Source organism: Calypte anna, chromosome 15 (assembly GCF_003957555.1).
Source record: "Calypte anna isolate BGI_N300 chromosome 15, bCalAnn1_v1.p, whole genome shotgun sequence".
Classification (NCBI taxonomy): Eukaryota; Metazoa; Chordata; class Aves; order Apodiformes; family Trochilidae; genus Calypte; species Calypte anna.
In genome coordinates, this window is record NC_044261.1 from 10,321,307 (window position 1) to 10,343,898 (window position 22,592).

At 45.2% G+C, this 22,592-nt stretch overlaps 1 protein-coding gene across 1 annotated transcript in view; it reads right to left on the bottom strand.

Moving 5' to 3' along the window:
• Nucleotides 1–3,688: 3,688 nt before the first annotated feature.
• The window catches only part of BICDL1 (BICD family like cargo adaptor 1), a 43,085-nt gene continuing 24,181 nt past the window's right edge, over nt 3,689–22,592 (bottom strand). The window contains exons 3-11 of the mRNA XM_030460391.1: nt 16,696–16,812; nt 15,995–16,006; nt 14,648–14,794; nt 13,482–13,661; nt 12,971–13,189; nt 12,048–12,191; nt 9,869–9,999; nt 7,851–7,971; nt 3,689–3,889 (exon numbers count right to left, since the gene is read on the bottom strand). Of these exons, the coding sequence (XP_030316251.1) occupies nt 3,689–3,889; nt 7,851–7,971; nt 9,869–9,999; nt 12,048–12,191; nt 12,971–13,189; nt 13,482–13,661; nt 14,648–14,794; nt 15,995–16,006; nt 16,696–16,812 (1,272 nt within the window). The remainder of the gene's footprint in view (nt 3,890–7,850; nt 7,972–9,868; nt 10,000–12,047; nt 12,192–12,970; nt 13,190–13,481; nt 13,662–14,647; nt 14,795–15,994; nt 16,007–16,695; nt 16,813–22,592) is intronic.

The following is a 22,592-nucleotide window of genomic DNA, read 5'->3' on the forward strand; positions in this document are numbered from 1 at the left end:
TTTGGTTAAAACAATCTTGCTTCTTATAACCGAGTGGGAAGTAGTGTGTTTGCCTGATGTAGAGGCATATCTGGAATTTCCCATTCTAAGCAGGACAGGTGCATGCAGCTATCAAGTCCTTGTGCACACAGCATTGCTTGTAACCTCACTTCTTGCTTCTCTGTGCAAAATTATTCTGTTGTCATTAATTGATCTGTTGTTCATCTTGATGGCAAGTTGTGGACCTAAGTTTTTATTAAGATAAAGTGCTAGTGACTTGCCTTTCATTTACACTTACTTGTCTTCAGTTGCTTCCCTTGCAGAGTTTTCTAAATGGAGATTGATCCCTTTTCCCTTAGGCTAGTGTAATAAACATTTTACCCAGTCACCTGTTACTTAACTGTGGGAAAGTTCTTTGTAACCTTAATCTCAGCAGGCAATCTTCTCTGTGCAATATTTGAACAGTGGCTGTGCAGCACTACTGGTTTATTTACCATTATCTCAAAAGCAAGGCTGGGTGTTGTATTTAGAGCTGCTGATCCTACTCCTTGAATCTACTTTGGAATCCTGAGTACCTGCTGGCTTAATGTGCTTCCTCTGTCTCATTCACTGGCGCTGATGTTTCCTTTGCACCATGTGTGTCCTAGATGTATCAAGTATCACAAGTGGAGAGTCTTCTAACCCAGCACTGCAAGGATGACTCCAGGCTCCTGGCCGTGACAGGATGGAGATGAATGCTTTAATGACAGCTCAAGATGAAATAGTCAGGACCTGACTAAAACACAACATGACAAATGAGAATGTGAGTTTCTTGAAAACAAAACAAAAACCTAGCTGCTATGTTAAGGCAGTTTCTGTTCCTGTTGAGTAGCAGCTCAGCACAAGGAGGTCTCCTTTGGTGTGTTGTCCAGTTCATTAAACCCAATTTTCTTGTACTTCTGGGTTTAGTAGTGCAACTAAGTCTTTAAGATTAAGGGACTAGTTTTAAGAAACCATACCCAACTGGTATCTTGGAACATGCTGACTTTCCTCTTGCAATCTCTTCCATCACTGTCATTAAATAAATAAAATTGCAATGGGATTAAGGTTCCTCCTTAAATGAAGAGATGTGCTGTGCATTTCAATTGCCTGCCTCTGCAACTGAATGAGTCACTTTCAGCAAACATGTAGCAGAAGGCACCTTTCTTCATCTCATTCCTGTGTCTTCATTGGAGAACTTAAGGTCTTGCCTTTGGATTGCACACATACATACATCTTCGTGGGGATAGAGTCCCACACAGCTGCTGGGCAAGTGGCTTGAAGAGAGCTGTTGGGGCCTGGGAAATGACAACTGATAGCAGAAAAGAGGTCTGTGAGGACCAAGATGTTCACATGGCTCTCTTACAATAAGGAGAGCATCATTTTCAAGCAGCTTATAAGACAACTGTTCACAGGCATCGCTGGCATCCATGACTCCACACCTGGTTTTGCAGGTATCAAAGTTTACACTAATGCTGATGGGCACAACTGAGTCCCGAGGGCAGGAGATGCTGAGAATGGGCCTTATGCCTCGGCCCCACTGAGTCACAGCACATGTAAGACAGGAAGATGAGGACTTGCCATCCTGAGAGCACACTGCACTGCACTAAGTTCCTTTCTCTCTCGTACAAGTGGATACAAGCTGTTACTCAACAGGTGAGCATTGCCTAGAAAGGAGAGGCCAAGGTTTAGTTCACTGCCTATCAGACTCCAGATTCCTTTCCCTCTAAGCATCAAGCTGTACTGGTGGTGCTTTACCTAAGTATTTCCTGGAGCAGGATCTGCAGTCCAGGTTTTGTTGCTCTCAGGTAAGTGGCTTTTACCACTCAGCTTTTTACCATCATTTTCAACCCCACAGTGTTCTCCGCTCCATGCCTCAGTGCAAGATGATTTCTTACCATTGTGGTAGTTTCATGCTAACAAAGACATAAGGGAATGCTGCAATCTTTGTAGGCAGAAAGGTTCTTTATACTGAGGTATTACAGATGTCCTATCCAATAGGTAAGATGACTAATAAAAAACCCCAAGCCACCAACCTCTTACCTGCTTCTTAGAAGAAGGTGGTTAACCTAATTCTAGCAGAAAGCTTGTTCCTGTAAATAGTGAGCATCAGCTCCCTGTAGGATAGTGTTTTAGCACCTAAGTTGATGAGCAGGGCAGAGCTGAATGTGTACCTAACTCCATCTCCTGTGGGACAGTGTAGGTGTTACCCTCTTCAGAGCAACAGTGCTCTAAAGGGTATCATGGAGAGGCTGTGGGTATTGTGAGCTAGAAGGTGTGAAAGTTGCATGAGAGCAGCAGGACATCCTGAACTTAGGCTGGCATTCCTCACTGGTTTATGATGGTAGACTTAAAGAGAAGAGCTGTAAGGTACCCACCCAATGTACAGGGAAGGTGCCTCCTTAGTATTGCAGGATTTCCAGCATACACCAGATATGCTAAGTTCCTTCTCACTGATCAAGTCATGATTACAGCAAAGCAGGCTCTGATCATCTTCAGTCAAAAGATTTGGCTACCTGCTTGCCAAAGGGCTGGGTAGTAAATGACCTATAGGCAGGCACAAATACTCAGTTTTGTGAGGCCATAGCCAATGTTACTGTGTGGGGCCTGCAGCCTTTCCAGAGCTCTGCAGACAACTGCTTTTGGTAGATGGCTACATGCTCTCTGAGAATCAACCCAGCCTCAAAGACCTACTGAGATCACTATGGGTAGGCTTTCAGTGAATTATTAGTTAGGCTTCTCAGGGCCTATCCTGTTAAAATTACAGGTTTCTTACTCTGTTTGGGAGGTGTACATGGCTTTGGGGAAAGGTGTGTGCTTGCTGAAGTGCCAGATTGACCTTTGGCCATCAGAGGGACAGCAGGTGCCCCAGGACTGCACATTAACAACTTTTATCCCATTTGAAAATGGCTAAGTGTCTTGTGGAGAAATCTTTAACAATCTGTGTTAACTACAGACTCTGCAACTCTTACCTCTGTAACAGGAGGGAGATAGAGAAGACAGTAATATCAGCAATCTTAAAACTGCCCTGATCTGTCAGGAGCCTGGATTCCCAGCGAGGGGTGAACAGCTATGCAGAGCTGCAGGGGAGAGGGTGCCCAGGCAGGATCTGCAGTAAGGGCTCAACTTCCACCATGGAGAAAGCTACACTTGTCAAAACATGGCAATGCTGGGGCCAGAGGAACTCATCTCAGTGGAATGGATGAAGAATATCACAGCTGCCAGGATTGGAGGGTGGTAAGTGACTCCTCTCTCTTCTCTTGCATTCAATCCTCTTCTTCCCCCTTAGCTCACTGTGAGGCAGTTCTCAATCCCCTGCACTGCTTTGCCATGGGGCTGCTTATTTCCTTCTCCAGCATGAGAATGCTTTTAAGACAATCAGATTATTTTTCACAGCAGAAACTGGACAGTGTCAAAGCTCCTAAAATATACCCTGAAGTTTATCACTTCACTTAAAGAGTAGGAAGTTTCTTTCTATTAGTGTCACACTGTCAGTTTGTAGATCTCCAATTAATGTAAACATTTGGTTCAGACCAGGTGCGGTGTAAATAGTGCAGAGTCTCAAGGGTTAACTCCTTTGCCCCCTTCTTTTTTTCTTAGTGGATCAGAGCTGGGTCCATCAGCAAGCTGGGCAGCTGCCCCACGTCCCATCTTGAAGCAGGAATTGGTGAAGAGGTTTCTCTTTTTCAAATTAATTTTTCTTGAAAAAGGAAAAGAGACGGTTCCCTTCTGCCCCAACGGGCTCATCCCCCTGCTGCTCCGGCCTGAACACGGGGGAGGGTCTGGCACTCCGCTTTGTGCCGTAGCCACTGGAGAAGGAATAAGCAAGCTGGCTCCATTCCTTCGGGTGTTTGTCCATCAGCTGCTGGTCAATGACCCTGTGCATGTCATCCTGTAGCAGAGGGAGAGAAGAGGGTTGTTAGTGGCAGCTGATGCTCAAAGGGAGCTCATGCGGGATGCATGAAGTGGGTACGAAACGTGCTGCGATGAGATGGAGGAGGGATGACAAGAGTGGGGACAGGTCTAGCTCCCCACCGAGCAGCAGGCTCAGCCTTGCTTGCTGTTGTGAGGCTTTTTAGTGAGCAAGGAAGTGAATCACACAGTTCTGAGGGATAAATTGCTCAGGTGGTCTTGCATAGGAACATCATGCCCACTTGGGACTCTGACAGCTCTAAAACACGTTTCTCTGCTGTCCACAGGTTACAGATCTTCCCTCTTGGGGGAGAAAAAATGCAAATGAACAAATGCAGCTGTAAGCAAATGCCAGAAAAAGTAAGGATTTCTGTTTTGAGCCCGGTCTATGTGCTTGCCATATGGAGCATGACAGCTACCTGCACAGCCACCCTTTTGGGGCTTCTCCAGGGAAGGTGCTATGGGGAGCCAAGGAGCTGGGGCCAGGTGTGGGTTTTGGAGCAGGCTTACCAAAGAGAACTGACCTTGTCCCTTAGACCCACATCTTCCCCTAGTGCTGGTAGAGCAGTGGGAGCTCTCTGACTGACAGCTTGACATTAACAACTGCACTGCAATTATTTAGATGTACCAGAAATGCTTTGTTTTCATCTGTTTTTGCAGCACAGTGAAATTCCTCTACACAAATTAATTAGATCTGTTGCTGCTAATGGTGTGCTAATGTGTTCCTTGAAAACCTGGCTATCAATTCTACAAATTTTAAACCTTCAGATCCATTATTTCTGCTATAATTGCATATTTAAACTGTAGCTTAGTGAAAATGCCTTTTTGCAAACTAACCCCAGAGGAGAAATCAACTGTAAGATTGTGGTTACTATCTGGTGAGAACAAGGATACCCTGGATGGGCTGTTGCTGTGGAAGTGCTGTTCACTGGGCACTTCGTGCAGGGCAGCCCATCAGAGCAGCACTGAGATGGAAGAGAAGGTGTTGCCATTGCCCATTAGGTGCCCCAGTTGCTCTGTAGCTTGATGTGTAATAAAACCAGCCAGCTTGGACTGCAAACTCGAGCGATGGCTAATCTCTGTGTTGCAGCATTTTCTGCAGGAAAAAGGATTGATAGTCATGGCCTGGACCTGAATTTAGTATGGGGACATTCCCTGGGGGATTGGAAAGGTGCAGAGCTACGTAGACTGAGGAAGCTTTGGGTCTTTTTAAAGCAGGACTGGAAAAGGGAAAGGCAGAGGGACAGTTGAAGAGGTTGAGGTAAACATCAGCATTGAGGTTAAAAAGGCTTCCAGAGTTGAAGCTGCCATGTGAAAATCTGTAGTGCTTAGATTTTGAGGGCACCTTTTCTAGCAAATGAAGTAGGTACCCAGGCTTCAGCATGGCAGATCTGTGTCCTTGGTTAACCACATAACAAGAGATGAGGATGAGGTTTTTTAATATATATAACATATATATATATATATACACATACATGTTAAAATAGTGTGCACTATTGAGAGTGCACTGTGTCCAGGTCCCTGTCTGTCTGATATGTGACTCTGAGAGCACAGTATTAGGCTGTGGAGATTCAGGGGAGATGTACACAGCAATGCTGAGGTAGAGCTGTGGTCCCTGCCTTGGCACTGGGCAGGGGTGCAGGAGTGTCTGGGGGCACAGGGGGAGGACAAACACCAGTGATACAAGACCTGTCTGATAAAGCAGTCCCAAAAAAGCTGGACAACATGCTACTGGCATGCTCTGGGTGTTCCAGGCATGAGTTTCTGCTCTTTGCAGAAGCAGTGAGACTGAAGAAGGTGCAAATGGTCTTTGTGAGCTGAAGCTGGGCTCCCTTGCTTGAGATCAGGGTTAAAGCTGCTCAAGGAGACCTTGGAGACTGGTGGCCATGAAGGCCTCTGGCACTGCAGCATTTTCTAGCCTAACAGTCACTATTGTACTGAAGCCACTGAGCTCTCATTTCAGAGAAGAAGCCCTCTTCACTTCCAACTTTGCGCTATATTCCTTCCCTACCCTCAGTAAAGCCCCTCCTGCCCCCAGTTAGATATTGATGAATACCAGTGGGGGGCAGATTAGGCACGGGGTAAAGGTGCAGATCCACATCCTGAGCTCAGATGTGTCGGATTGTGCCTGTGCCATATTTTATAGCCTGTATGATTATGTGCTTACAGAAAATTAATCTTGTTGATGGTTTTTGGTAGAGTGCAGACCAGAAATGTGTAAGCACAATTTTACCAGTTTAAAGCCTCCATTTATGCCCAGCTAAAGCAAAGAATCACATCCCATTTTATCAAAAACATTCAGCCTTGCAAATTGGTCCTCAAAATGCCTACATCACCTGTCTTATTTTGTAATTCTGTGGTTGAACTTCTGTTCTGGGGACATCAGGTACTTGGAAACTATTTAGCTACTGTGTAATAACACCTTAGATCCCTATGTTGGAGACAGCCTCCTGCAGGGGGCCTGGTCCTCATCTCAGAGAGCTGATGGGAGGACTGGGGTTGCTGTGTTGATACAACAGGACAACATAGTGTGAAGTGAGAAAGCAAACACCTGCTTTAAATACTTTAAGCTGGGGATATTCCAGCATTAAATACCAACTGTACTTTATACCACCCATCCAGACTGAAGCAGAACTTGGATACAGACAGCTCCTGTGCAAAGCACTGAATGTCACTTATTAGATATTGAGGCTGAGAAGTAAAATCCCAGTCTGTATTTCAATAAGTTTTCCAGACAGTAGATAAACAATGCAGAGGATTAATGATATGTGTGCCTCAGCCTGGTTTTCCCTGTGGTGACCTGGGGGGTATAGGATGCTGCCCTTTGTGCCTTGGCCTTGGGGTGGGGGGTGTGTGATGGAGACCCCCCCGCTGGCCCCTTTTTCCAGATGATGGTGAGGACAGACAGATGTGGGTGGTAGTAGCAGCAAAAGGAGCAGGCGAGGGGATGGCTGGTGCTTGGTGAGGATGCAGGGGCTCACCTCAAAGGCAGGAGGGGTGTACGACTAAAGCTGTTGGTACAGGAACTGAGAAAGGCCACTAGATCAGAAACCAAAGGAGCCAGATAGTAAAAAGCCCTGAGGAAGCAAACTGTAAGCAGGAAAAAAAAAAAAAAAAAAAAAAAAAAAGAAGAGAGAAACGAAAACACAGTGGAGTTGAAACAGGAGTAAGGTTGTACAGGAGAGGTTTCTACAGGTCAGGCTGGTGGTTAGTAGAGTCAGGGTCTTGCATGGTGTGCAACAGATTACTATAATTGGCCCAGACTTTTTATCTTGTGTCTGCTTTTTTCTATTAAAGTAGCCTTCCCTCAGTGCTAGTTCCTGGCATGAGACAGCTTTGTCTGCTCTCAAGGCCTCTCTGCCCTTATGTGGGTTTCTCTACTGACCCCAAATAGAGCATCTTCAGGGCAGCTGCTGAACTGCTGTGAGTTTGGGGTTTTTTAGCTTCTCCATCTTGCTAAGTCTTCTGATTTGATGAAAACAGTGCAGCTAAACCACAAAACAATCACGACAATCTCTCTGCCTCCCACCTTTCTGCTCCATTATGGAAATGCAAATACATTCTGTGCCCACACATCCCCAAGGCCAGGAAAATCTCTTGCAAGGACACCTTCCCTTCCCCAGCCCGCAACAGTTTACTCTGCAAAGTGTGGGTTACCCATGCTGCATGCAGCCATGAAATACAATTTGTTTACCGATTTTAAATAAGTATTCTTGTATAATTACCTAGGAGCTCACAGCTGAAAGGCTTTGAGCAGGGGAGGGCTGTGTTTCACTGCTCTGAGTACCATGCTGGCTGCTGCAGAGCCAAAAGCAAAAGCTCCTATCTATGGATGCTTGGGCTGAGAACAAACTCACAAGGAGGCAGGGAAGTCATCCAAAGATGCCTCCAGGGCTATGTGCCACCCAGCCCCTGCCCTGTGGTGATGAGGGGCTGCTCACCTGCCAGGCCTCCAGCTGCTGAGAGAGGTTCACCTTCTGCTGGATGGCATCCAGGAGTTGGCTGTTGAGGGACATCATGTCAATCTTGCACTTGGCCAGCTCCACCTCCACCGCATTCTTCCTGGGGGGACAGTGAGAAATCGGATCATGTGATGACTTTTTTTTTTTTTTTTTTTTTTTTTAGAAAAAGGAAGTGTTAAACATGTCCTTGAGGAGAAGTCAACAATTGCTTTCTTTGGCAAGTTCTCAGATCCTAAGCTGTTAATCTCCATTGTATTGTGGACAACTGATTCATCTGAAGAGCAGGACAGGACTGTAGGCCTCTCTACTATAAAACCAGCAGATTTCTGGTAAGCACACTATGAAGAATAGAAAAAGATATTCAGATACACTGCTGTCTAAGATAATACAGTGTGCCAGTATAATGTGCAGGATCTGAATGAGAAATGGATATCTAAAACAAGGTAGAATCTACATATAAATATATTTCTTTCTCTTCATTTCACTACTGCATAGGAAAAGAAATGGTATGTGCTAAAAAAGAAATGAGCTGTGTCTGATCACTTGATCAATTAGTTGCCATTGATGTAAGGGTTAATATAAAATAACAAGGGTTAATATAAAAATATAAAACAAACAAAAATGCCCCAAAGACTACAGCTCTGTTTTGAGTTTCTATAGATGGAACTTGAACTGAAAGAAGAAGTGAAGGCAATTTATCACAGTATATGCTTTTTAAGAATTGCAAACTGTTTAAATTGTTTGAATGAAATACTTTGCTTTCAGGAAAGCTTCCAGATTCCGTGGGGTTGTGCCAGCCCTTGTGAATGGCACTGCTATGTTTCTTTCCATTTGGTGGCCAATGGGCATGTGACACCGCAGCCAAAGTTGCCCAAAAGGCCTTGAGTGCTCAGTGGCTGAGATACTCCAGCTACTAGTGGCTGGAAAGGTGTTGACTTCTAAGAAGGAGCAATTTCCTAAGGTGTCCAAACTGGGGAATGATGCTTACCATGCTGGGAGCACACAGGTGAGCAAAAAGGTTTTAGTCAACTGCTATGTGATAGGAAACCATAGCATGGCATGCTGGGAACCATCTTTCCTTGCAAACATTTTCAGGAGAAATAATTGCATCTTATTAACTGTAGCTAATTCATCACCTCCTAATAGCTCCCTTGTGCTCCCCTGTAGAAAAGCAATTTGGGAATTTGTGTTTATATTCCAGATAACGGTTGCTTAACACCTTCTATTATAGGATCCTATTTCCCTATTGCTTCCCATGTTGCCAAACTTCAGCTTCAAGCTAACAATTTTCCATGCCAAATATCTGCCTCAGGCACTGATTTTATTTCTGTTTAGAGTTAGGGTTTTTATTTTTTTTTAATTTCAGAGGGCTTCAATAAAAATGGCTTAACCCTTGAAGTGCATGGTGGGAAGCATGTCACAAGCCTCTGCGTGCTGCCCAGGAGCAGCCCACTCAATCTGTGCTGGGATGCTTTCATTTTAGCACTAAAATGCTCTTGTCTGCTTTCACCTGCAACAACTTTCTGCTCATTAATCACCCACCATGCACACTTATCACACACCCCTTTCTCTGGGCTCCTACCACTGCAGGACAATCAGTCATAAATATTAGTGCTTTGTCCCAGCAGGGTCATTAACTGTCAAGGAGAGAACCTGTCCCTTTGCACTCCTGGCTGTGGGTTTGAGCACCTTAAATAGCCTTTCAGTGTGAAGCTCCCCATCACTGCTTGGATATTACTGGGGGTTTTATTTTGGCAGCAGCATGTTGCCATAGCCACAGCAGAACCAGCAACCCACATTCTCTTGAAATGTCAGAACCATCTCTGCGCCTGGCAGTGCTTCTGGAATGCTACTGGATTTTGCCAACAGATGGAGGTGTTACAGAGAACAGCGATGGGAATTTGGTAGCTGGCTACTCAGAAGAGAGCTGCACATCTGACAGGGTCACTTTAAAAAAAAAGAAGGGATTGTGCATGCTGATTTAGCTCCCCACTTACTTGGCAATGGCTTCATCTCGGTCCCTGATGGCCTGCAGGAGCTGTTCACTTGTCTCCTTGTCTTCAGCAGCACCTCGCAGCCGGTCCCGTTCCTCCTTCAGTGTTGTCATTTCCACACTCAGCAGTGTGACCTGTGGGCAGAAGGAAGGTGTGAAAAAGCCACATGGGCCAACCTGTGGTGTCTCTTCTTGCAGAAGCTGTGACTGCTGGGAGGGGACTGTTACTGCTGGTACAACCCCCATGAAATGTGACTGCTTGCTTTGGGATGTCAACAGTGCTGGTCTGAGGAAGATGAGTCACCAGGCTGGCCTCAGTAACACGGAGCAATTGCACTGAGAGCTGAGCATCTGTATGGGGCAGGATCTGCCTGTTGTATTCTGATCTTTCCAGGCTTAAATTGCTGCAAACATAATTTAGTAGCAAATAAGACTTTTTATTTTCTTTTTTTCTGGGTGTGTGTGTGTGTGTTTAAATCTCTTTAACTGTTATGAAGCTGAAGACAAAGGATATGAAAATTCCCTTTCACATCATGTAAGGTGTTACTGGCACATCTTACAATTTTAATTAGACTTTAAAAATATGTGCTGGGTCTTAAATAGTCTGAGAAATGATCTGTCATTTTGGTCCTGTGCAGTGAGTTAATAGGGTGTGAAATCATGCAAGGATTGCATTAGCACAGCTTTGCAATATTTCATACACCTTTAATTTCTTTGTCTAGGGCACACACATGCTCTGTTACACTGCTCCACCCTGGAGCACCCTGCTGGAAACCCTTCCAGCATCTGACCCACCTCTTTTCTCTAAATGCAGCTCAGTAGTGCTTGAATCCTCAAAGAAATCTTTAAATAGAGGACAGACAGTCAAAAAGAGCTGATCACACCAGCAGTGTGGGAGCATCCGCTGTTAGTGTGTCATGGCTGGGTTGGGAGGGAGGAGAGTGGTGCCCTATGTGCAGAGGCTCCTTGGTGTCTGCTGGGGCTGTCAGGGAGTTGGGGGCTGTGGGCGCAGCATGGGGTGCATCTCACAGCAATGCTGTGATGGAGAGCAGCGGTGGGAGCTGTGTGAATGAAACTGAGCACTTCTGAAATCACAGGGGGACCATGGATTAAAAAGGCCAAAAAAAGGCCAAAAAAACCTGCATGTGGGGATAGGTTTGGGGTTTAAACTGTTTTTGTCTGTTTCAGGTAAGAATGGGATGCCGCAGAGAGAGGAAACAGACCAGGCAGAAGGTGTAAAAATGCTTTCCAGTGTAGGCAGAGGGAAGGCTGATTCCTGTCTCCACCAGCTTGCCTTGCTCTAAGGCAAGAGCAGTGAATGTGTGTGTGGTGCTACGAGGTCCTAAAAGTCATTTAGGAAGAATTCCCCTTTTATTGTATCAATACCAGTGACAGCACAGAGGGCTGTGGAGGCAGCAAAGCACTGCAGCTCTGGATGGACCAGATTTTCATGTGCATTGATTTTCTTCAGCACTGAAGACAACGTCTATTCTATGGGAGGTGAGAATATTTATTAACCTTGAACAAGTGCCAGGCTGGGTTACGGGCAAAAGCTGCAGGAGAGCTGTACTTTCTGTGTGAGGCTGGAGTGCTTCTCCAAGAGCAACTTTTGCTGCATTTGTAGTTATACCTCATCTTTCTCCATATAACACAGAGGTGTGAGAAGTAAGTACAAGAACTGCAGTCTTTTTTGCTCCCTATATATTCAGAGCTTTGGTAGTGAGAGAACCCTAAAAGCAGAGACAGGGCTCCAGAGCGAGTCCTTTGGTTCTTCCTTGCTGGAGAGTTTAAGAGAGACCAGTCACAGCAAAGAGCAACAAAGTGCTACTCCCTCCTGGTGTCAAGGCTTTGTGTATAAGAAGGTGCTGCATCCAGACAAGTGTATGGGTGGTTGCTCAAAATCTGTGAAAAAGCCTCTGAAGGTCTCTGTCAGCTTAGCCAAGTTGCAGTGATCAAACTCTTGTCTCTTCCACCTGAGGTGTATTTCAGGGCAAGGGGGACCTGTGGGTGGTGCCCAGGACTATGTCAGCACAGCCAGAAGAGCATCCCTCATCCAACCATAACTGGGTTTGGCCCACATCCTCCTGGGTTATTTATCATGTTAATCTCTTCTGTAGAATACATGTCTTGGAGGATGAACACTGGTGTTACAAGACCACATGTACAGTGTAGTAATTGCTAACCTGGCTGTGCAGTCGCTGCAGCTCCTCCAAACTCTGCCTCAGTTTCCCCCGTTCTCCCTCCATTAGTTCCCTCAGGGCTCGTGAATCCTCACTTGTTCGCCTGATCTGTTCCTCCAAGGTATCATCATCACTTCGTCGAGAGCTCTGAGAGCGGGAGAGAAATCTCTTGCTCAGATTTTGCTTTAAAAAGGCAATTGCATTAATTTGAAACTGGTTTGGGATAGAAGGTGTGAAACATGGATGAAGAAAGCGTGGATGTGGCTTTGGTAAAATTTCAGTTTTGTTCTCATATTCTTCCTCAGTGGAAACACGCACAGCCAAAGTCAGTGCTTCTACACATGATTAAAAGAGCATGCAGACATGTTCTCACCTTTCCTAAACCAAATTTACAAGGCCCTACTGATCACTTGGTAACACACGGCTACAGTCTCTGTGTTTGCAGACCTCTTCCAGGACACTCTGTTTGTTTTTTAAATATAGCTTTATCTCTAGGCTCAGCCTTCTTACCAGCTGCTACAACAAGGAGGGTTGAGTACTCCCATGCAGGTCTGCAGTTGCAGGATCTGCACTATCTTCACCATGACACCTCAAATATGTCACACAGGCAATGCAACCACATTGAAACCAACCTACTGCATATCCCAAAGAAACCTGACTTTCATTAATTTTCCAGAATGAGTCCCAGACCAATGATAGTTGCTTGAAACTTAGTGGCCTGACCATTGCAAGCTGAATGTGCTTGGCTCTTGGCTCACCATTTGAGACACATGGAGCAGGCTGTGCACTGTCAGCCCATCTCTCTGGGCTACAGATGTTCTCTCAGAGACCAGGGACTTCAGGATCCAGTGGGAACCTGCAGCAAGCTCTGTCACCTGGGCAAGGGGACATGCACAAGTCAAGGTCTTCCTGTGCCACCAACTTACCGTGGAGTCTGCCCCATCCAGCACATTTTGTATCAGTCTTTTCAGCTCACTGAGAGCTGCCCGTAGGCTGCCAGCTGGGACATCTTTAGCTGATGAGGTTTCTGAAGACTCATCCATGGAGGAGTCTGTAGAGACCGCTGAGTCTGCACTGTCGTTTCCTCTGAGATGGGAGCAGAGGTACCGCACTTGGCAGTACGCTTCCCAGAGCTGCAGCCTCAGCTGGAATGAGAGAGCCTGACATTAGCCTGGGACATCAAGGCCATAGAGATCCTTCTTCCACAGTGAAGTGAGATGTGTGTATTTGTCTAGCTTGCTATATTGGTTTTGAAATGGATGCAGAGTTTAACTTTCATATGGTCAAAAGGGTGTTGATACCAAAGCTGGCACCACAAACCCAGTTTTCTGACTCCAAGTTCCTCTCCAAAAGCAGATCAAATGCATAAGATTCCCTCTCCCTCTAGGACAGGTCACAGAGGTCCATGGGCTTTCCCAGGGGTTGGAGGGCAAGTACCTGTTCTCGTTCTTGTTCCAGCTCTTCAGCTTCCATGCTCTGCTCTATCTCAGATAGCAGGGATGTGCTGGTTGTGTTGACATTTTGGAGACTTCTCTCCTCACTGAGCTCTTCTACCTTCCCCTGCAGCTGCCGGTAGGACAGCCGCACCTCCTGGAGCTCCAGCTGGCTTTGGTGCAGCTTGCAAAGAAAATAAAGGAATTTAGGAAAGTAAGCAGGAAAAAATATATTAGTGGAGATGATATGAAATGGATGCATCTCTCAGTTTGTGAAGTAGCTGAGAGTGGGGAATCTGTCACAAAAGAGGGTTTCCAGCCAGAAGGAAAGTACTCTTGGCTGGTATTGCTACATATCGGAGCTTAATAGTCTCCAAATGTCATTAGACATTGTTAAGACTCCAGAATAGCCTGAAAGATAAAAATAGCTGGTTAGTCAACACTAAAATGAGGAACATTGTGAAGAAGTTGGTACTCAGGTAAAAAAAAAAATTCCTGAAAACAACACAGCAGGATACTACTGAAAAAAAAGAGTAATTTTAAAATCTATACACATATAAAAATATAGATATATATCAAAAGGGGAAAAAAAGATTCAGGGCTGTTCAGCTGGGGATTCAGTGGTTGTCAACCACACTGTTGTCACAGTGTCTTGCTCTCCACAAAGATGCCTGAAACCATAGAGGTGCCAGCTTGTTCTCTGGGGAGGGATGTTTAGTGACACGTAGCTGCAAATGCCATTAGGCTTTTTGGGAAACAATCTGAGCAGTGAGAGATAGAAAGTCAATTACTACCCTCTGGGACAATGGGGTCTAAAGAAGCCCCTTCTGAAACCAATTTTCTATGATAAAATAAGTAAAATTAACTGTAACCAGAGTTCTCTGCTTCATTTTACATTTCTCTTGTTTCCCCAGCACAGTATCCCACTCCCTTGCTCAGATCTCCCTCTCAAGTTGCTCTTTGTTGTCAAGATGCCTCATTGTGGCTCCTGTTATCTGTTCCTGTGGTGAACACCTAGGACCTTGACTGCAGCTGTGTTTACTTGAGCCATTTTATTATTCCAGTTGTTTTGTCTCCCAGTTCCCCATTATCTTCTTAATCAGTTTTCCCTCAAATCATGTCTTTTACTGCATTTCCCCCTTCTTCCCCACCCTATTGCTGTCTCCTCACCTGTAGGTCCTTGTCATGGCTTTGTCTCTCCAGGATGAGGACTCGGTCCTGCAGCTCCTCCACAGTTCCCTGGAGCAGGTCATTCTCCTCCATCATGGCACTAAGGCGATGCTCCAGCTCCCTCTTTCTGTCTGTCAGCATTTTGATCTGTGAAGGCAAGAGAGGTGATGTGGAAATTCCTCCTTCCCTAGGCTGCAGGGGCAGCTCCACAGGGACCGGTTGTGCATTGGCAGGTCAGGGACCAGAGCTGGCCTAGGCTGAGTATAAAGGCAGAAATGTCCAAATGGATTCAGTGGAGACCAGCCCTGCTCACTCTTTGTACCTTAAAATTTGGAAGACTGGGCATAACTAGGTTATTGCCTTGGCTGGTTCCTGACTGAGCATGGTAGCACTTGCTCCTTTATTGGTGCTGAGGACCACAGGGTGAGCTGTGGGATTCTGCTCTCTGCAGGGCTGGGCCACAGCACTCTCCATACATTTTTCTTAATTGCTGCATGTTTGTCAGGTCCTCACCAGGGATTCTTCTGTCTTTTTACTTTTGAAAACTCCTTTCTGTGCCATGCTTATTTTTAGTCTCCCAGTGATCAGTTGCCTTTAAAATTGGTTCATTTCTTTTAATTGTCAAGGGCAGCGATTTCAGGTGAAGAGGGACAATGTGCCAAGCAAAACCTCTGTGATTCAGTTAGTTGGGAACAGTGCACAGGATGAATCAGCACTAGCCAAGGTCACTTCTTGTTTAACCAAGAAAAAGGAGCCTTTTCCCAGATTAGCATACACAGGACCTCTGGGGACTGACTATGCCATTTTCAAGTCCAGTATAACCCTGAATGTTCCTTATGACCCCCTTTGAACTCATGGACCATAGGCAAATTCAGCAACTTCCCACTGCTTTCTTAGCCTCTTTGGGACCTTGTCTCCTTGCTGCTTTCTGGGTTGCTGGAAAGATTTGGCTGCACAAAGAAATATTAGCTAAGTGTGTGAATTTGCTGTTCTGCAGGGTAAAGGTATTAGAAAGCTGCTCTTGGGTGACTAATGGTTTCCGAGACGTCTCTTCCCACCACCATGATTTGCGTGGGTTGGAGAAAAGCCATGGGAGAAAAATAAGAGGGATAAGACAGAGATTGTATCAAGAGTTGATATTTGGTATCTAAACCAGTAATGAACACTCTGTGAATGACTGTGCAACAGAAAAACATCACTCAGTGGGCCCTGGGCAATGGGAGAGGGCTTTGGAAAGCAAGAGACAGGAAGGAGGGGAGGAGGCAGGGTGAGGTGTGCATAGCAACAGGCATGCATGATGAGAGATAATCATGCACAGGCAAACTCTTTATGAGCCTCCATACTTACTTCAAGGACCTGCTGCTCCACACCAAAGGGAGGGGAAGAAAAGGCGAGGGACCAGCAGGGAGCAGGTGGGAGCAGGAGAAAAGAAGAAATTGAGAGATTTTAGGAAAAGCTCTTCGAGACAGCTTATAAATAAAAAGGTGGTAGGGTAGCAGAGCTGGATATATTCTACCCCTCTGCTTCCTGCCTACATGCTTCTCAGTGAACTCCATCAGGGAGGGAAAGATGAAGGAAGGTAATATAATTCCTGCAAATGTACCAGAGCTACAGCAAGCAGCGGCTTCTTACTTTCCAACATGCATAGCTCGGAGGCAGAAGATTGATGCTTTCTTTGCAAGCATGAGGAGAAAAAAAACCAAACCAACCATTGAAGACATGCCTCAGAGTTTAATATGAACTGGGCAGCAGCCCTACAAGAGCACAGCAGTGGGTTAGCTCCTGGAGGAGCTTTCTCATCCATTCATTTTGCAGGTGTGCTTTTGGATAGGGCAGTGGTGGAAGCTGGACCTTGCCACCCAAGCCAGCCCTGGCTCACAGCAAAAATTCTGACTTGGGAAGTCCTTTGCCCCACAGCTACCATCCTTCTCTTTGTTTGCTCCAAGCTGAAGGTTTTGTTTACTCATTTCAGAGGGTTCATTATACAAGTTAAAACATCCCTGGCTACCTTTTGAAATGAAGGACAGAGCTAAGCATAAGTGACTCACCTCAGCCTGGAGGCTCTCAAGCCGCACGATGTGTTGACTGCTGGAGGAATTCTTCTCCCGGAAATCCTCCCGGAGGGTGTGGACCTGTAGGGAGAGCTGCCGCTCCACCTCTGAAGCCTGCAAGGAGACACCAGCTGGCATTACCCCAGGGGGTTGTCCCACAATGGGAAAGCAGTTACCTCCTCCTGCCCATGGGAAGATCTGCCCCAATATGACCTCTGTACGGGCCTTAGTTTTGAGAGAAACTCTGAAGCCTGCAGGTTCTGGACCTTGTCCCAGCTCATCCTGGACTGATGTTGAGAAGAGTAGCTATTTAAGACCATGTTGATTTTCCCTTGGGGAAGCCAAAAGGACACAGCCCCAAACTCTTCCATTGCAAAATAGTATGATGACTCCCATGCTGTGCACAGAAATCAGTTTTCCTCAAAAATGCTTTTCTCCTGATCAGGGCTGAGGAGGAGACCAGGCCAATTGCAAAGACAGAGGAGAAGTAATCTCCACAGAGCCCAGGAAACACTGCTATAAAATCAGCACTTTAAAACCCCTGAACATCTTTGGCATAGTTCTAAAATAACAAATGCTCTTTGTCTCTGATTTCTGGCTCCTGTCGGGGCAGACGGAGAAGCATCTGCTCACATGGCTCTCGGTGCAGGATGGCTTTCCCATTTTGAAGGAGGGATGTCCCATTTATGCAGGGTGCTTTGAGGACATTGGAAAGGCCATTCCTACCTGCGGGATCCAGGCTGCAGACAGCCTGTGCAAATGACAGCTTAAGCATGTTAACTACTCTCTAGACAGCTTTATGGATGATTTTTACATGGTGAACACACTTGTTTAGGCTTGTAAGAGAACATAAGGTTTTTATGACAAATCCCTAATGGGACAATACAAATGGATGGTTCTATTTAATTAGCTCTCGTCAGGTTCCATTACACTTAGGCACAGACCTCCCCCTCCAGCATATTAGCTGGAAATTAATTAATCTCCCTCACAGAGCTGTACATCCCATACCAACAGCAGCTAAAATGTCTTAGGCAGGGAGGTGAGATGGGAGGGGGAGGGATGGGGGCAAGAGGAGAAAACCTGCATTGGGGTCAGAAGCTATGGGCAGGTTTGGGAGTGCATCCCTATGTCTGGCAAACATGGGTCAGGATTTGGCCCAGGGTGCTCTGACTGACAGGGAGCTCAAGGCAGTAACTCCACCAAGAGGTGCAGTGACTTTCTCTAGAAGCCTGTGACCTGAGGAACGAATGCACAGACCCAGACTGAGCTGCCCACAAAGGAAACACTATCCCTTTTAAAAATGATCCCTTATTTTGCACAATCTGCAGCAAAATAATCCAAATCAGAAGCAAGAGGTAAAAGGCTGTGCCAGCTCCATCAAGTGGAGGAAACTGTGGTTGCCTTCAACACTGCTTGCTTGCAGGGGCAGCAGAAGACAGATGAGTGGTCACCAAAATCAGCCAGGCTCTGACCACTGACCTCTGGAATGAAAAATGGTTTCCAAAAATAAGAAATAGTCTTGCCTACCAATTGGTTTATTAGTTCCTCTCGTACCCTGGATTAGCATAGCTCATCTTTTTCCCTTCTTTAAAGCCTCATATCAGAGGCCTTTGCATATTGCTCTTGCTTCATATCTCTAATAAAGCTGCCTTGCAGAGGCAGAGTACATAAAATATAAAGATAGCACAGCACTATAGGAAGAGGTTGGTTATTTTTCTTCCCTTAAGCAGCTATAGATTTCAAAGCATTGTGAGCAGCTATTAATTGGTGACACTAAAGAAGATGGATGGCTTGTGCTTCTTTTGAGTGGTTCACTTGCTTTTATAAAGACTGCTGAAACATCTTCATGCTGAAATACTCTGCAGGAGTTATCAAGGATGAAAAAGCACCAGATTAAAAGCACTGAAGGATTTTGCCTGCAAGACGCTGACCACACTCCCAAGGAGCACAAGTGGTATCTGTAGAGATGACACACCAGTTATTTGATGATTAACTGTGAGATGTAATTTATATGATAGAACAATTCTATGTACAGACAGTGTACATATACAATGTAGCAGCAAGAAACAAGGGAGTGTTAATAGCTTTGTAAAAATCCCTGGTAAGTCAGTATATAGCTGCTATTGCTAGCTCTGGTCCCCATGCTCAGATCACAGCAGGTGAAGGGATGGGCTGTAAGGGTGATCCAGATTGTGGAAAGTCTGTTACATGAAAGGAGACTAAAAAAGGATGGCTTGATTTATCTCATGCAATGAATGCTGAGGGAGAACTCCCTATAAATACATCATGGATAAGCACACAGAAGGGAGAAATGCTATTTAAGCAGCAGCACAATTTTGGCAGAAAAAAAAAATAAGTGAATAAACTGGACAAGACTGTATTTGGGCATGGAATAGGAAGACTTCTATATTTCCAAGGAGCTGCAGTAGGATACCTCTTCCTGCAGCATTACAACAGGAGGAATAGCAGCAAAAATGAATTTTTGTGATGGAGCTGTATCACTTTATCATGCGGTTTCTTTCAGAGGGCTGCCTACAACAGAGGGGAAATGAATAGACCTCAAAGGTTCTTTCCAGTACTAGGCTGCAGGACTGTAAGGTTTGTATTCACCAGCTTTATATCATCATCTGGAATTTATCTACTTGCTGCTCAGCTTGCAAACTTACACATCTTATTCCTGCAGTTATCACTGCAGGAGGGAAGAAAGGACTCACTTATTGCTAGTGGTTAGGGCCCTAAAGCAGACAGCATGATGTCACCTCAGTGTACACCATCCACATCCTATTTCATGTCATCAGAAGATGTAACCTATCTACATTTTCCTTTTATTGCTCAAATAAGCTATAGCTTTTTTTTTTAATTGAAGGAAGTTTCTTCTGCCTCAGCCAGTCTGGTTTTACTCTCATTATGCAAACTGCAGGGCTTTTTCTTCCCCATCACTGTTTCCTAAACACTAAAAGCTAAAACCTTTTGTGGGTACGTCAATCATTTAGCAATGCTTTAATTTTGCTAGAGAGAAGTAATATTTTTTCCCGAAAGGCAGACATGTATCACCCAACATCATAGCTTTGCTCTGTAGTTAAGAAAGAATTAATTTCCTGGGTACAGGCAAATTGGCCAATACTGCCACCAGGCAAAGTTTGAAACATATCTACAAAAGCATAGACATCAATTCACAATTAGATATATTCAATCAACTATGAGATTTGTTTTCTGGACTTAAGGCAAGGTTTAGATGAGATTTAGACAGGGCAAGAAGAAAGGAAGCAGAGGAGGACATTTGGCCCCTGCTCTAATTAAGGGCTTTTTTCATTGCAAACCTGATTAAGTTTCTCTCATGATTAATTCTGAAGTGCTGAAGAAGACAAAACTGCTTAGGTATTTAACAGAAAAATATGGCTTACCAGTTACAGTCACTGTGAAGTTTAACATCTGGATTAAATGAACAATAAATAAATCAACTAAACATAAATAGATTGGAGGACTGTGAAGAGGGGATCTTTGAAATGTTTTGGATGGATCATGAGAAATCAATGACATACAGGTTAGTCTCATTAAAAGAAAATCCTCTTTTGGGAGAAAATTTGATAAATAAAACTAACTGCATGCAAAATATTCAGCTATAAGTCATGTCAGAAAGAGAAGGAGAATGGAAAAAGTTTAACAGACTGCAGCTGAGTGAGGAAACCAGTTTCCATATGATTTACTTCTACAAAAAAGATGACTCAAATTTAAGAAAAGATATCAAATATTTTCTTGCCTAAAATAGCCAAGGAAGAGGAGTCCTAATTAGTGCTAAATTTATAACACTCAGGAGAGCATGTTACCCTTTTATTAATTTGCTAATAGCCGAGTTCCAGGGACTCCCCATTCCCACTGTGTTCTCACCATTAACACTTCACTAATTGCTGCCTCCCCCTGTCTTCAGGTTCTTGGATTTCCATCCCTGCTCTGGGAGGAAAATATATTTGGCTACAGAAGTGCAAGCAAAGGAGGAAACAAGACATGTCTTGCTTTAGAGTAGTCATATAAAATCCTCCACTATAATCTGTCTACCAAGGGGAGCTGAGAGGATTGAGATTCATGCCTCATCACTGCAGGCAGCACCTCAGCACTGTGGTGCTTGCTGCTGGTGGTGGAAAGTCTAATTTTCTGGGCTAGCTGATCCATGCTGAGTAAGCCACGAGGCCACGGCTGTTTTCCAGCCCTTGGCATGCTGGTGCCATAAGCATCCATCTACATTTTGGATATCTGGAGGTTGCTAAGTCTGGGGAACCTGTGAGAGCTTTTTACTTTTCATTCAAGTCAACTTTAAATTGTTACTCAAAGCATTATTCTCTCCAGGAAAGGTGCCCACATGATGGCAGGGGCCTTTCATCACCTTTTCAGGGCTGTGGTTTGTGTGTGCTGACTGCTGTGAACAGAGGAGAGGTTCCCCAGGGAAGGGTCCTGGAGATGTGGCACCCTCAGCTCTCAGTGGATAATTGCAGTGGGCTGGCCAGAAGCCCTCACAGTCGCTCTCCCACTTCCTCTCCTCAACAAGATGGAAGAGGAAATCAGATGAAACAGCTTGAGGGTTGAGATGGATACACAGAGGTCATTTACCAGGGGAGGAATCTGAAGGAAAACCAGACAAAGTCCTTACTGGCCATTGCCAGGGGACTGGATTAATACTGGGGGTTTATTTGGATTTATTATTGGTGGTAAAGGGATGAGGCCTGGAGCTGTACTGAGTGTGTATTTTGCTGACTTCTGTGGGGTTGTGACTACATGAAGGAGATTTTTTTTTTTTTTTTTACTTTTGTGGTTGATGTCTCATCACAGTTTGTGAACTGTGTACAGTAAGTACATATCTTAATGACAATTCTTAAATACATTTTTCAACAAAGCAAGAGTTGGAATTTATTTGATCTCATTGTCCAGGGGCTGCAGTGACCTCCCTGGGGCTGCCCCGAGCCAGACACAGCCCATTCCAGCTGGTTCCAGCCAGTTCTGCAGCAGTTCCTCTGCAGGGCACAGCTGAGCCCCTGAGCGACCCAATGGCTCCTCTGGAAAAATGCTCTGGGAGAGGACAAAACACAGCCTGGCAGTGACAACTGAGGTAAAAAGTGGGAGAAACAGCCCCGTGAACACCAAGGTTGAAGGAGGAGAAAGGGGGACCTGGCTATGCCTCCTTCTCAGGACCTCTTCCCACCACTTCCCAGGGCAGTGCAGGACATGGAAGCTGGGGAGTGCAGTGCATCATGGCTGGGGCCAGCAATTGTCCCCATCTCTGTCAAATGATGTGATCAGGCTGAATCCTCCTCTCCTTGCCTCATCCCTCTCTCTGCTCAGAGAGGGCACTGTATATGGGGACTGCACAGATTATGGGGAAATTTAACTGAACCATGTTATGTAGCAGCTTGGTCCTGATGTGAGAGCTGCCATTGCCTGGAGATGCTGTGTGGAAAAATGAGAATTCAGGATTCCAAAATATTTTGGTTGTAAACATCCAATACAGACATTGATCCCACGGGATCTTTTTAGAAAAATTTTGATTAAAAAAATGCTCTGTATAGTATAGTGCTATGTAATATGTGCCTATTATATATGCAGTAGCTGTAAGCAGACTGGCAGGTGGATTAAATGCCATTAGACAGAATGAGTGTATCTGCCCAGCTTTTGCAGGTGAGATTTACTTCCTAACACAGGTTTCTTTTTTCTTTTTTTCTTTCTGCTCAGAAACCCTTTCTGCAACCTGCCATGGGAACCTGCTTCTGCAGCCTTCAGCCCCCTCCCTCGTGGATCTTGGTTTTGATCTCCAGATTGCTGCTTCGTTTAGGTAAGATCTGTGAGGTGGCCACAGTAGGAACATGCGGTGTCCAGACTAAGGTGGGTGTCCTCACTGGAGCCTG